This window comes from Neopsephotus bourkii, unplaced genomic scaffold (assembly GCF_033783945.1).
Source record: "Neopsephotus bourkii isolate Nb327-2 ecotype Australia unplaced genomic scaffold, CSIRO-AGI_Nbou_v1 NB_580, whole genome shotgun sequence".
Lineage (NCBI taxonomy): Eukaryota > Metazoa > Chordata > Aves > Psittaciformes > Psittacidae > Neopsephotus > Neopsephotus bourkii.
In genome coordinates, this window is record NW_026901081.1 from 2,742,999 (window position 1) to 2,756,506 (window position 13,508).

At 46.9% G+C, this 13,508-nt stretch overlaps 1 protein-coding gene across 1 annotated transcript in view; it reads right to left on the bottom strand.

The window, feature by feature from the left end:
* Positions 1-13,508, bottom strand: part of RSF1 (remodeling and spacing factor 1) — a 56,971-nt gene continuing 43,463 nt past the window's right edge. Inside the window, exons 12-16 of the mRNA XM_061351381.1 lie at positions 13,067-13,134; positions 11,820-12,027; positions 9,392-9,615; positions 6,523-6,714; positions 1-4,823 (exon numbers count right to left, since the gene is read on the bottom strand). Of these exons, the coding sequence (XP_061207365.1) occupies positions 4,246-4,823; positions 6,523-6,714; positions 9,392-9,615; positions 11,820-12,027; positions 13,067-13,134 (1,270 nt within the window). The 3' untranslated portion in view covers positions 1-4,245. The remainder of the gene's footprint in view (positions 4,824-6,522; positions 6,715-9,391; positions 9,616-11,819; positions 12,028-13,066; positions 13,135-13,508) is intronic.

Sequence of the window (13,508 nt, forward strand, 5' to 3'; positions counted from 1 at the left end):
TAGATATATATATTTATATAGTTAAGGGTTTCCTATACCCAGTGAATTAGGGGCCTATGTCAAATGTACATACACACCTTGGCTGCTCACTGCACATCATATCCATATGACAATAGTGAACAGTAGTCCCTGCACATGTACCAAACCCCATTTTCAAGGCCTGTGCACTGCTGTTTTGAATGAGATGATACAAATCTCTTCAGCAGAGCATGCTGAGGCTGGCATCACTGCCAGCATTTATTGGAATTCCTGTGTACAAAGTGAATTTAAAAAGCAGATGCCATAAAAATTCCTTTTCCTAAAAGAAGTGAGTGAAAATAATGGCATTTGAAACAATGATTTGTAAGTTGAGACCAGGCTTTGCTATTGAAGAGCACTGAAAAACCCAAGTTATAAGCACCTGAAAGCAGAGGTATAGAATGGACACCCTGACAATGAGCTATCCAAGCTGTTAAACAGCAGCTGGATACTGATGTAGCCCAAATGACCAGGGTGAAGACAAAGCAGAGCACTTCTGCCATATGGTTTATCCTTTTGTGAACAGTGTTTTCCCCTTGAGGTTCTGTGAGTAAGGTCTCTAACCAAGGGTTCAGACACAGCCATCAGAAACAGGAGTGAACAGGAAACAAGCCCAGCTCAGCCATTACCCCCTGTTGTAGGAAGAGGAACTGAGACACGTTAATGCACACTTCATAAACAAGCAGTTTAGGGGGAAAGCATCTCAGTTCCTCTCAGGTGCTGTCAGAACAGAGCAAACCCTTCCATTAAAGAATAAACCCCAGGAAGATGCAGTCATTTCACAACACAGTTCAAGCCATACAAAGTCCAACTGGCAATGAATTGATTGCTCAGCACTGACCTTCCTATAGGATTCCAACATTAGGGGGGGTTTTGTTAGTTCAATGTCATCACTTTCCATGTTTAAACCAAGATGCTCAGGTTTAGAAGAGTCAATAACTAGAAGCCAACTGTGGTGAAACTGAGTTCCTTGCTCTACCACCCTCTGGTTCCATGAACACACCACGTTCATTACAGAGCAGACCTGTTGCTCACAGTCACACGAGCTGCACACGAATGGTGACACAAAGAAGTCCATTTCTCCACTCAATTTACATGTTCTTCCCCTCACCAGTGCTACTTAACCTGCACAGAGACATCAATTCCCTTTCTCCCCCCTTGGTTACACTACAAAGAGTATGCAGTCAAAGAGAAAGCGTTCAGTAGACAACCTGTGTGGAATAAATGCTTCGTGCATTCAGCTGATAGCTGTTGTACTTTTAAATCCATTATGGTGAAGTAATCCCTAATTCTCTTATGGGATTTGAGCCTTCTGTTGGGCCAAAGCCACCTGAAGATCATTACTCAAAGCATTTAACTTCTGATCTCGTAAGTACAGAGAAGAGCACAAGACTATAGGCACCCCGGGAGGACATTTCCACTCTGGAATCACATACACACACAATCACAGGGTGAAGCCTGAAAATGGCATCTTTCCAAACAGAGATTGTACATTTCCCTTAGAAAGGAATGAAAGAAGACTTTGAAGCTGCTAGGACTTTCTGAAGGGCATTTCCTGCAGTTCAAACTCACCCAACATTCCCACTGGTATAAGAGGGAACTCCGGATCCTGGGGGGATGAAGCTGTCTCAGGTACCACAGGTAACTTCTTAGAAGAGAGGAAAGCTGGGTTTTGAGAAGTGAAACTTGGACACAACTTGTCATTCCCTGCTTTTAAAACATGACATTCCTGATGTAAGCTTCAGTGCTCCAATTCTGCTTCCTGGGCTTTCCTACTGTGACATAAGTCCCTAACTCAGTATCTTCCTTGTTGGTGTATTCAGTATCTCAACCCTTTCGTATCTTCCTACGTTCACAATTACTCGCCCACCATGTATTTAACATCTGGGATGACTCTAGAGGCAAGAACGTTTGCTACAGCACTGATCAGACCCTAAAAGGCTCCATCAGGCAGCAAAAGAGATTATGGCACTGCCAAAACAAATGAGAATCCATCACCTGCACATGGACCAGTTTCCATGGCAAGTATTAGAAATGAACATAGAGAAGCAGAAACTATGTTCTTGCTTGGTTTAAAACATAAGTGTATTAGAAACGTAGCAGCACTACATTTATGCATCACTTAAGCAAAGAAAACCACTAGAGTAGCTTAAAATGCTACAATAGGCTCTTTAGAACTTCATCCTGCGCTTCTGTGGCTCTTCACTACCCTGTTTTAGGACTGAAAGCTTAGTTAACAGCAGTTAAGGTGGGAAAAGAGTTAATCTGTAATGGAACCAGGTTCTCACTTAGAGTGATTTCTCATTTGTTTTTAAGGTACAAGCTTGCTTAGCACAGCAGATAGTGAGTTCCATCCGATTCTAGCTCTACAGCAGGATATGTGCACTGCTGGAACCCAGATGAGGAAGAGTCACAGAGTGGTTTGGATAGAAAGAGATGGGGCAACAAGGGCCAGACTTCCAAGGCCAGAAGGCAGGCAGTTTGGGGATGTAGGTTTTCTGGAGAGGTATTTAGTAAAGGCCTAATGCCAGTTGAATGCCAAGAGAACAGAAGTGCTTCATGATTGACTAGGAAATACAATATAATGGAAGGGGATGGGGTGGGGAAGGAGAACTCACTCCTCGGTGGCAGCAGCAGTTCTGGTGCATCCATTGCCGGCAATGGACATCAACACCAGTCAAAAATCCCAATCTCAGAGCCAGAGGATTAACAGATGTGACCTTGTTGGGTTGCAGTGTTTGGCAGATCTGAGCTGTCCGTGTGCTACAACAAACGCTACAGCCTGCATCTGGAGTCTGAGTAAAGAGAAAGCTGAATGCTACCCAAACCACATCAGCTCTGGATACATGCCCCATGTTGGTTGGGGTTGTCTTATCCTTGAGTAAAAGCACAGATCACTTCATGCCCACTCAGAAGGCGATGGGGTGTCTTGGAGCCAAGGGTTTCCTCTCACAAACACTGCCTTCTTGAAACCAGCTGGGTCACAGGACAATTATTAACATGGATTAAGGAAATCCTAGTGGCCAAAGGCCAACGCTACATTCAAAACCCGCTAATAACATCCAGGCAGAGAAGTCAAAGCGAAACAAAAACCACACACAAACCCCAAACAGAAAACCTCCCAAAGGAAAACTGTTCCATTTGTTTACTTCAATTTGAAGTAGATATTAAGGACATGAATGGACCAGTGGTGGTTTAGTTGTAAATCCCTCAATCCTCTGACGCACTGTCATTCTGCTGGTCACGGCTGTTTGCACGCACGGATCTCGCTGGGAATGCTCCAACACGGTGAAACTCGAGCGGCCAGGCAGCTACTGCAGGCTTCTTTGTGTCTGTACAAGCTTCCAGCACGTCAAGATGCCATCCAGCTTACAGATAGCTTCACCTTGATACATCCTCCCTCTAGACACTGTGCATCGAGGAGCATCGGATGAGACAGCTTTCGAGACTGATGGCAAGCGTGTTGGGACTGCCAAAAACTCCATTACAGTACACTTTACTGTACAAACACTTTAAAGGATGTTTATTAGGAAAGTCATAATGGATAGTAGAGTTCTTGTTTATGGTACCTTCTTGGCCTCTAAGGATTCTGTTTGCCTCCAGTATTCAAAATCAAAACTGCATCTCCATGAAGGTGATTACTAAAATGAGCTATGGTTGTTAACCTACAACTCACAAAATGCGACAGTACAGACATTTAATCTTTCACTGTCTGTTAAGTTGTCATCTAAGTTGTGAACATTTAAATATAATATATATCTCATATGAAAAAGCTAAAGCACAAGTGCTTCTGCACCCACCCCTTCCCACCCCCCCGCCCCCCCTGCTTTGAGCCAAACCCACCCCAGCTCCGGTTTGGGCCCTGACCGATTTGGAATGCTTTCTTAGGCCACCCATTTCCACAAATTTGTATGCACTCAAGGAAATATAAAGTCAAAAATATACAAATCTCTTGTTGTTATAAGGTTTTTGTGAGTGAAATTACCCAGGACCATGGACTTGGAAGGAGAAAGGGGAGGAAGGGGTAAAGAGAGAGGGACTTTACAGCAATTCATCTTCAGAGTTCAAAACTGGTCACTTCACAGAAAGACTGCAGGACTGGTGAAATTCTTGCTTCTAAAAAGTGATACTGTAGTGGCGAGTTTTCTAGGAAAAATAAAAGAGCTTTTAAGAACTGGCCCGCTGGTATGAGCTACCGTGGAATAAATTAGCACAAAAAATGGAAGTTTATAACTGTTCACTGTTACAGACGTAATCAACAAGGTCAGTCACTCGCAAGAGTTCATCTTCATCTTCCTCCGGCCCTACCGCCTCCTGCCCGCTCCCCGTGCCGTTGGGCGCCAGGCTGGCGCTGGCTGTGCTGTCCTTGGGGGCTTGGGTCTTCTCGGCTGGCTTCCCAATCAAGTTCTCAATGGTTTTCCCTGGGCTCTGTCCGTTGGTGGAAGGCAAATCCACCAGGCTGTAGTCCAAAGGGCTCTCTACTTTCCCTACGTTATCAAAGTCATCTTCGTCGTCGCTCTCTATCCGGTAGCAGTGCTTCTTGCTGTTGTCTTGAGGAGCCTGTGCTGCTGGCAGCTTATTTGCAGGAGCAGGTTTCTCTGTGTCATCGTTGGCGTTTTCAAGGCTGTCTTCCTCGTCCGTTTCGATCCGGTTGAGCCGTTTGCGGACAGGCCGCCCCTCGTCCTCCTCCTCCTCCTCCCCTTCCTCCTCACTGTAGTCGTCTGTACTTCGCCGGCGCTTCCGGATCAATCGCTTGGACTCCTTTGTGGATTCATCATCTTCAGAGTTCTTTGATGTGTAGCTCTCTGGAAGAAGCAGCACACTTAAAGCCATCAGCAAGTGAGTGCAGTCAGAACCATCACACTATCTAGCCTTCCTCTTTCACATGCATTCAAAAGCCACATCTCGCTCACCCCACACATTTCTGCCTCCTTCCCCAACCAACTCAGAACTCTTCCAGGCTTTTTACTGTTTAAACAAACTGCTCAAGAAGCAAAGACAATGATCTGTTGGACTGCAGTGACTGGACAAGGGGTGATGGGTTCAAGCTTGAACAGGGGAAGTTTAGATTGGATATAAGGCAGAAGTTCTTCACTGTGAGGGTGGTGAGGCACTGGAATGGGTTGCCCAGGGAGGTTGTGAATGCTCCACCCAGTGTTCAAGGCCAGGTTGGACAGAGCCTTGGGTGCCATGGTTTAGTGTGAGGTGTCCCTGCCCATGGCAGGGGGTTTGGAACTGGATGATCTTAAGGTCCTTTCCAACCCAAACTATTCTGTGATTCCGTGATACTCTGTTTCCAATCTAAGGCTTTGGAAGTGGGTGTAATTCCCCCTAAAAGTGGTAACTGCATACCAGGAATAACAGATCTGCATCCCTGATCTAGTTCCAGGGATGGGGCAGCCACAGCTTCTCTGGGCACCCTGTGCCAGCGCCTCAGCACCCTCACAGGGAAGAGCTTCTGCCTAAGAGCTCAGCTCAGTCTCCCCTCGGGCAGGTTCAAGCCATTCCCCTTGGCCTGGCCCTACAGGCCCTTGTCCCAAGCCCCTCTCCAGCTTTCCTGCAGCCCCTTTAGGCACTGGAGCTGCTCTAAGGTCTCCCCTTCAGGAGCCTTCTCTTCTCCAGGCTGCCCCAGCCCAGCTCTCTCAGCCTGGCTCCAGAGCAGAGCTGCTCCAGCCCTCGCAGCAGCTCCATGGCCTCCTCTGGCCTCGCTCCAACAGCTCCACGTCCCTCTTGTGCTGCTGCCCCAGAGCTGGATCAGGGCTGCAGGGGGGGTCTCACAAGATACTGTACGGTTGCATTACCTACCTGTTTCCCTTCATCTAAGAGCAAACTCTCACACTCTGTAAACTCAGGTCAAAAACTACCTACAGATCAGAGCTGTTCACCCTGTCAAGCACAGCCGATTCGCTGGGGCTGCCTGACAGCTACTGCAGCTTGTATTGCTCCGTGTCTCTAATATCCAGACCTGAGGTCTCCAAAGCTGGCACCCAGAATGAAGGACACCCTACATCAGTGCTTGCTTTTGCAATAGCTAATTTCACATCAAAATGCACAGTGGTTACTCATGTGTGACTGACATTACCAAGATGTGCTTCTCCATGCTTCCCAAAGCTCCTTCAAACAGGAGATGGAATGAGTCTGAACCACGAGCACACATGCACTCAGGGCACCAGAAGCAACATCCTTTCCCTTACAAAAGAGAATCTTTAAAGGCTCATGGGATGAAGGTTTGTGACCCCTTAGCAGAGAAGTGGTGAAACAAGTTATACCAGAGCCAGTTTTGGAATCCCAGCACCCTGTGCCAGACTCAGTAAACTCAGACCTGGAAGGGACACCGATGCCTATGCTGTGATTGGAACAGTGACTCATAAAGCACCAGCGGACTGAAACATTAAGGAACTCTAGAAGGAATAGCCTCCAAAAGCTCTGTTTTATGTACAGTTTTCTCTTGATGCCCATGCTGAACTAGACCAGCTGCTGCAAAGAGAGGACTGTTCGTTTTACCTTCACTGTCCGAAGTGGAGAGCCGGCGTTTATGGACTCTCCTTAACTCCTTCCCGTATCGGACACTCTTCTGTGAGCCATCACTTTCTGAATCCTCCTTATAATTGACTTGTCTCTTCTGATTCCGTCGTGATCTTCTCCTCCTGGTTTCCAGGTAATCATCGTCGCTGTAATCTGTGTAATCACCGCTCTCTGTGCAGAAGGAAACAGCAACGTGTGTTATCCCATTAAAGCAAAACGACTTAGATGAGCTTCAGACCAGCACCAGTAACTCCATTGTGCTCTCCCAGCACAGGAGGCTCATTATCCTGACCCATTCCAGGCTCATGCCTCAGTCTCCCTATTCATCACCAGCACAGAATTGGTGATGATGCCCCATCCCTGGCAGTGCTCAAGGCCAGGTTGGACACAGGGGCTTGGAGCAAGCTGCTCCAGTGGAAGGGGTCCCTGCCCGTGGCAGGGGTTGGAACTGGATGAGCTTTAAGGTCCCTTCAACCCAAACCATTCCATGATTCTATGATTTTCAGATCTTCTCACAAAGCCTTTTCCTGCCTCCCTCCAACTCCTCCAGAAGGTACTCTCCTTCCAGTGTTTTTATTCCTTCATTGCTATTGGAGTCAAAGAATGCCTCCTCTACAGTTCCTGAGAGTTGAAACAACCTTCCTGGATTGGAGCTGATGATGCACATTACCCTGGGAAGTCCCTTCTGCTTCTGAAATGTAAATACATTAGTTATAGAGTTGAAATTAACAACAAGAATCAGTCTCCCTAGAGCATAAGTCTGCTTAAACCAGAAGCTGTATGTAGGACACTTAGCAGCATCCACAGCTCTTCCTGCACCAGTCTATTGCACCTACTGCCTTCAAGCATTAAATAGCCTTGAATCAACTTTGACTTGAACCAGCTTTTTCAGTGTGCCACAACCATTTACCCCAGAACACAGGTCTGTGAGTGTCACATACTGCTCCTTAGTGATTGCCATGAGTCAGTGATCAAAGTGGCATCCTCTTTACTTCCTCAAGCATTAGAGGAAGAATCAGAGCGAGCCAACAAGAACCACCTTCAGGAAGGAAGTCCACTGATGGAGACTGAAAACAAAGCCACTCACAGGGAACCTTACTTCCTCAGCTCGAAATAGGCTTAAAGCAGTATCCTGGGGGACCACAAAGGGGGTGAAACAGAGAAACACGTTGTTAACATTATACTCTTGGATATCTATGGAATGACACTGGGATCAGCTGGGTTTACCACAGTTGTCTGTCCCCCAGGAAACAGTACTTGCTCCTGTGTGTTACAGATGAGCAACTACTTTAGACTTCTGCCCCTATCGTCACTGGGAACAGCTTATGGTTAGATGCACTCAGGGCAGGAAGACAGCAACTCTTTTAAGTGCATGTAGCTAAATTCATCCATCCGTGCATGAACCCTCCTTTTGGAAACCAATACTTCAAAGCACCTCATCCAACATATTCATCTCTATTCTAGAGAGGCCAACACATCCCTGGGAAGGTAACACACTCTGCAAGCAGTTAACACTCCAGTGTACTTAGCACCTTATATTCACAATAAGTCAAAGTAAGTGCTTATGTATCTGGCACTTTCCAGGACTGGGTCTCGAATGAAGCAGAAACGAGGAGACAGTCCTCAGAGGAAGATACAAGTCAGGAAAAGGTTTAAGTATCTCAGGTACTATTCTCACACTTCAAACTGCACACACAGAAGACAATCTGCTTGAAGGGCAAGCAGAATAAAGTGAATAAAGTTCTCCTGCAATGGAAGAGTCTTCAGTTACTGAAGATCAAAAAGGACAATTATGGGAGAGAGATTCTGGGCTGCATCAAAAGGAGCGTGACCAGCAGGTCGAAGGAGGTGATCCTGCCCCTCTGCTCTGCTCTCGTGAGACCTCACCTGGAGCATTGTGTGCAGTTCTGGTGTCCTCAACATAAAAAGGACATGGAACTGTTGGAACAAGTCCAGAGGAGGCCACGAGGATGCTCAGGGGCTGGAGCAGCTCCTGTATGGAGCCAGGCTGAGAAAGTTGGGGCTGTTCAGCCTGGAGAAGAGAAGCTGCGTGGAGACCTCAGAGCAGCTTCCAGTGTCTGAAGGGGGCCTATAGGGATGCTGAGGAGGGACTCTTCATTAGGGACTGCAGTGATAGGACAAGGGGTGATGGGTTCAAACTGAAACAGGGGAAGTTTAGATTGGATATAAGGAAGAAGTTCTTTACTGTGAGGGTGCTGAGGCACCCAGGTTGCCCAGGGAGGTTGTTAATGCTCCATCCCTGGTGGTGTTTAAGGCCAGGTTGGACAGAGCCTTGGGTGCCATGGTTTAGTGTGAGGTGTCCCTGCCCATGGCAGGGGGTTGGAACTTGATGATCTTAAGGTCCTTTCCAACCCTAACTATTCCGTGATTCTAGGATTCAAGGTGTTATCATTGGCTTTCAAGCCAGAACTTGAATGCCCTACAAGTGAAGGAATTTTCTCCCATACAAACAGAGGGAAAATGTTTCTTTCAGAAGCTTTTTCAAAGCTGGTGGGAAGGTTTTTGTGTAGCTATGAAGCATATTTTGGCACCACCCTTTCTCTTCCCTGCGCTCATGTGCCCAGCAGGAAGGTACGGGGTAGCTGTAACTATACACAAAGGTGAAAGCTTTCATTTTAATACGTAACTGCTGAAAAAGGTTGCACCCAGAGCCCAGTGCCAGCTTCCTGCAGAATATTCACAACACAAGTAGCAAACTGCTTTACAACAAAGACGACGTAACTTGACCAAAGCAAGGCAACAGGTTCACATCAGTCGTACTAGCAAACAGAGAGTTCCACTCTTCCCCTCTTGAGTGCTGAATATGGCAAAGATGTCTCCTACTCACCAGATTCTCTGCTTGAATTCTCCTCGGAATCTTCATCTTCATCATCTTCAGAGTATTTTTTCTTGACTGTTTTCCTTCGTAACCTCCTGCTTTGCCTCATGGGCCTGGAGAGGTGTCGCCTGGAGATGCGGGCACAGAACTCGGAATCGCTGTCTTCGTTTGACGGGGGGTCATCTTCACTCTCATCCAGGTTCTCCTCTGATATAACAAACTCGTCCTGAGATCTGATCAAAGAAAGACCACAGACAACACAGGTAGATATTGGAAATAGAACTTGGATTTTACAAGTGATAGATGCAAAATGTTTCTGTTGTTAAAGATCTATCCATGAAATATATCCGTGTATGTAGGATTTCCCATGCAAACATCATGAGGTTCAATAAGGCCAAGTGCAAGGTCCTGCCCCTGGGTCAGGGTGATCCCAGCATTAAACACAGGCTGGGGGAGCCTGGAGAAGAGAAGGCTCCTGAAGGGGAGACCTTAGAGCAGCTCCAGTGCCTAAAGGGGCTGCAGGAAAGCTGGAGAGGGGCTTGGGACATGGGCCTGTAGGGACAGGCCAAGGGGAATGGCTTGAACCTGCCCGAGGGGAGACTGAGCTGAGCTCTTAGGCAGAAGCTCTTCCCTGTGAGGGTGCTGAGGCGCTGGCACAGGGTGCCCAGAGAAGCTGTGGCTGCCCCATCCCTGGCAGTGTTCAAGGCCAGGTTGGACACAGGGGCTTGGAGCAAGCTGCTCCAGTGGCAGCGGTTGGAGCTGGATGAGCTTTAAGGCCCCTTCCAACCCAAACCATTCTATGGGTCTGTGGTATCTGAACACAAAGCTGCTGCTCTCATGTAAAACCTGCATCAACTTCTGACACTCCTGTCACTTCCAAAGTGAGCCAGTGCTTTTCTAACCACCGTTAGGCACTGCAGGTTCACAGTCCCCTGCATGTGGCCACCAGCTGAATGTAAATCCCAGTATACGAATACGTATATGAATGTAAATCCCAGAAGACACTCAGCGGAGGAGGGAGCTGACAATGCATGAGCACACTTTAACTGATCGATGCAGTATTAGTTCTACCCTCATGGATTGGAAATGTCCAGCACATTCAGCTCAGCACATTAATGGGTGGAAAACAAAGCTCCAGACTGCATCTGTGTTGTATACATTATTCACACTTAGTAAACTGACACAGTGAGAGGTGTACAGCTTTAAATGTTGATGCTAAAAAGCCCAGGCCTCATGCTCCATTAAGTGTCTACACTGAGGCATAAAGAATGTCCAAAGTTAGTATTAATTTTGTTAATGTCAGGCATTTCCCAGACGGAATGATGAGGAAATTCACAGAAAGAGAGTTTCACTCAGCCAGAGCAATGCTCATTTAGTGTTTAAAGCTTTACATGTACTGGTTTCCTATAGTATAAACTGCTTCTCTGGCTGATTTCAAACTCTATCTCCTAGAAAGCAGAAATCAGGAATTGAGTTCAGAACCTGCATGTCAAGGTCTGTATGCTCTAAATGGGGACATTTTCCTCTCCTAATTTTTGATCAGTCACAAGAATAATCCCACAAAATTGGGCATATTTCCAAAAGGAAACAGCCAGGCCCATTTTAGCTACATCTCTGTTAAGGATTTCTGCTGGACGGTCACATCATAACAAGATTAAAAGAGAGACACTGAGGGGCTGAAGCGGGGCCAGGGAAGGGCAGCAGAGCTGGTGCAGGGCCTGGAGCCCAAGTGTGATGGGGAAGGACTGAGGGACCTGGGGGGTTCAGTCTGGAGAAGAGAAGGCTCAGGGGGGACCTGATGGCTCCCTACAACTGCCTGACAGGAGGATGGAGCCAGGAGGGGCTGGGCTCTGCTCCCAAGGAACAAGGGATGGGACAAGAGGAACCGGCCTCAAGCTGCACCAGGGCAAGTTTAGATGGAGCTGAGGACCAATTCCTGCCCCAGAGGGTGCTCAGGCATTGGAACAGGCTGCCCAGGGCAGGGCTGCAGGCACCGTCCCTGCAAGGGTTCACACCCCGTGGAGACGAGGCCTCAGTGCCATGGGGCAGTGGTGGCCTTGGCAGTGCTAGGGTAAAGGTTGGACTTGGTCATCTGGAAGTCTTTCCCAACCTAAATGATTCCATGATTCTATCAGTCAGAGAACTGGGCCCATCTGCTCCTTCCCTAAGATAACCATGTCCAGAAAGCCACAGCACAGCCTCAAACACACCAGTAACACTTCCACAACAGGTTTTGCTTAAAATACAGACGGGATGATCTCAGTGCATGGATCTGGGGTGCTGCTTTTCCAGCACAGTGACATTCCCTTAGGCCAGGAGCATTTTTGCTGGCACTGTGCAGTGCTATTCCAGCACCAGGCTCCTAATCATTGTTTCAGGGGCACTGCAGAGAAACAGGAGGCTGCAGCAGTGGTGGTGGAGGTTAAATCAGACCTACCCATCACTGATCTTGAATTCCTCTTCACTCTCCTCCTCATCCAGGTTACTGTCACTGTCCAGGTCATTGAGTCGCCGTCGTTTCTTGCGCCGCGCCGCAGCTGCCCTTTGTGGTCGCTTGTTCTCTTTCCTTTCCTCCTCTAGGATTGTGGAGATGTCTTTTCCACGGTGACCTGTGATATTGGACATGTCCTTGCCCCTGCCAATGCCTGAATTCAGTGAGAGAAAGGGGAAAAAAGAGCAAGTTTGGGTTTTGTTTAACTTTATACATATCTTCCTCCCATGCCTTCAGGTATTTATCATGCAACGCTCTGTCTCGACCACTCTGTGGTCACTTGGACATACTGAGGTCCACACAGAGGGTGTCAGCATTCTGACACTCAACCCAACCCACACTATTACCAATGCCAGTGCCTTTTGAGTAGGGCAGATGTCAGAAAACACATCTTCATCATAACGCTCAACATCCCTCTTGGGAGGTGAAGTGTTTAAGTTGTGGTTTGGCCATGGAGTGGGGTTCTGAAGGGCTGGTTTTACTGTTGGGACTTAGTTATGTTTATTATATGGATCTTGTGTTACACACCCTCAGAGACCTGATTTACTGATTGCCCATGTGCATCCACCAAGCTTCTGAAAACTGGTGTCTTGGTGGAGATGCCACAAGCCAAGGAACTGAGGGATAACGCTTCATGGCAGCTTTCTGCAGCAAGCTGAGGTGATGCAGAAGCACAAACCCACCTGCACTGCCAGATACTGCTGAAGATCTCCCTTTTGGTCCTCTATGTCACATTAACAGGCCCCAAAGAACATAATTCCACTCTATTCATGTTCAACTGAGAAGTGCTTATAGAGCTTATCAATACTTAAGATGACTTTGGAGACCCAGGTTTCAGGGGGCCCAACTGCAGACCCCAGTTTTTACAGAGGACAAATGCCAACAGCACAAGCTGCCATCCCAGTTTCTAATCAAAACCCTAGCAAATGGATTATAAGGGTTTGTCATGCTTATTCATTGCATTTAGGTATTGAATGTAAAACTCAATTTAACTAGCAGGATCAAATACATTTTGGCAGCCTGAGATGGCCATTCCCAAGGGAAATGATTTCATTTGATTCCAAAATTACAGCAGTATAATCTGTAAATCATGGAGTTTAAGGGAGAGGATGATATTTGTGGCTGCTTATAATAAAACAAATCTCAACCATTATCACCACTGCAACGAAAACCAAACAGCATCAGTAACATACCTCCTCCATCAGCCTCCTTGATATCATCTTCAATGGCTTCATCAATTGCCTCATCAAATTCATCAAACCTAAAAGGAACAACTTTCATTTACCACTCTGAAGTGAATCCTGATGAAATTATACTGTGAAAACATACTGATGTAAAACTGCTCTAAGAAATGACAGTGAACAATGGGCTGGGTATAAAATAACAAAGGTAATGGGCTGGTTGATGATCAAATAGCCACTTTTTAAAGGTGTGGGGTCTAGTTCTACTTGCTAGCAGCTTATTTACCATTGCCTGGCTGTCTTACTCCTAATGTATGTGAAGAGAAAACCACTCTCCCTTTCCATGACACCCCACTGAATGTAACAATATATAACTGCAGTGTTCTGTAAGATGCTCTCAGTGGCATTTTTCACACAAAGCATGAGTCATTTATTCCACACCTTTCATTAGAAG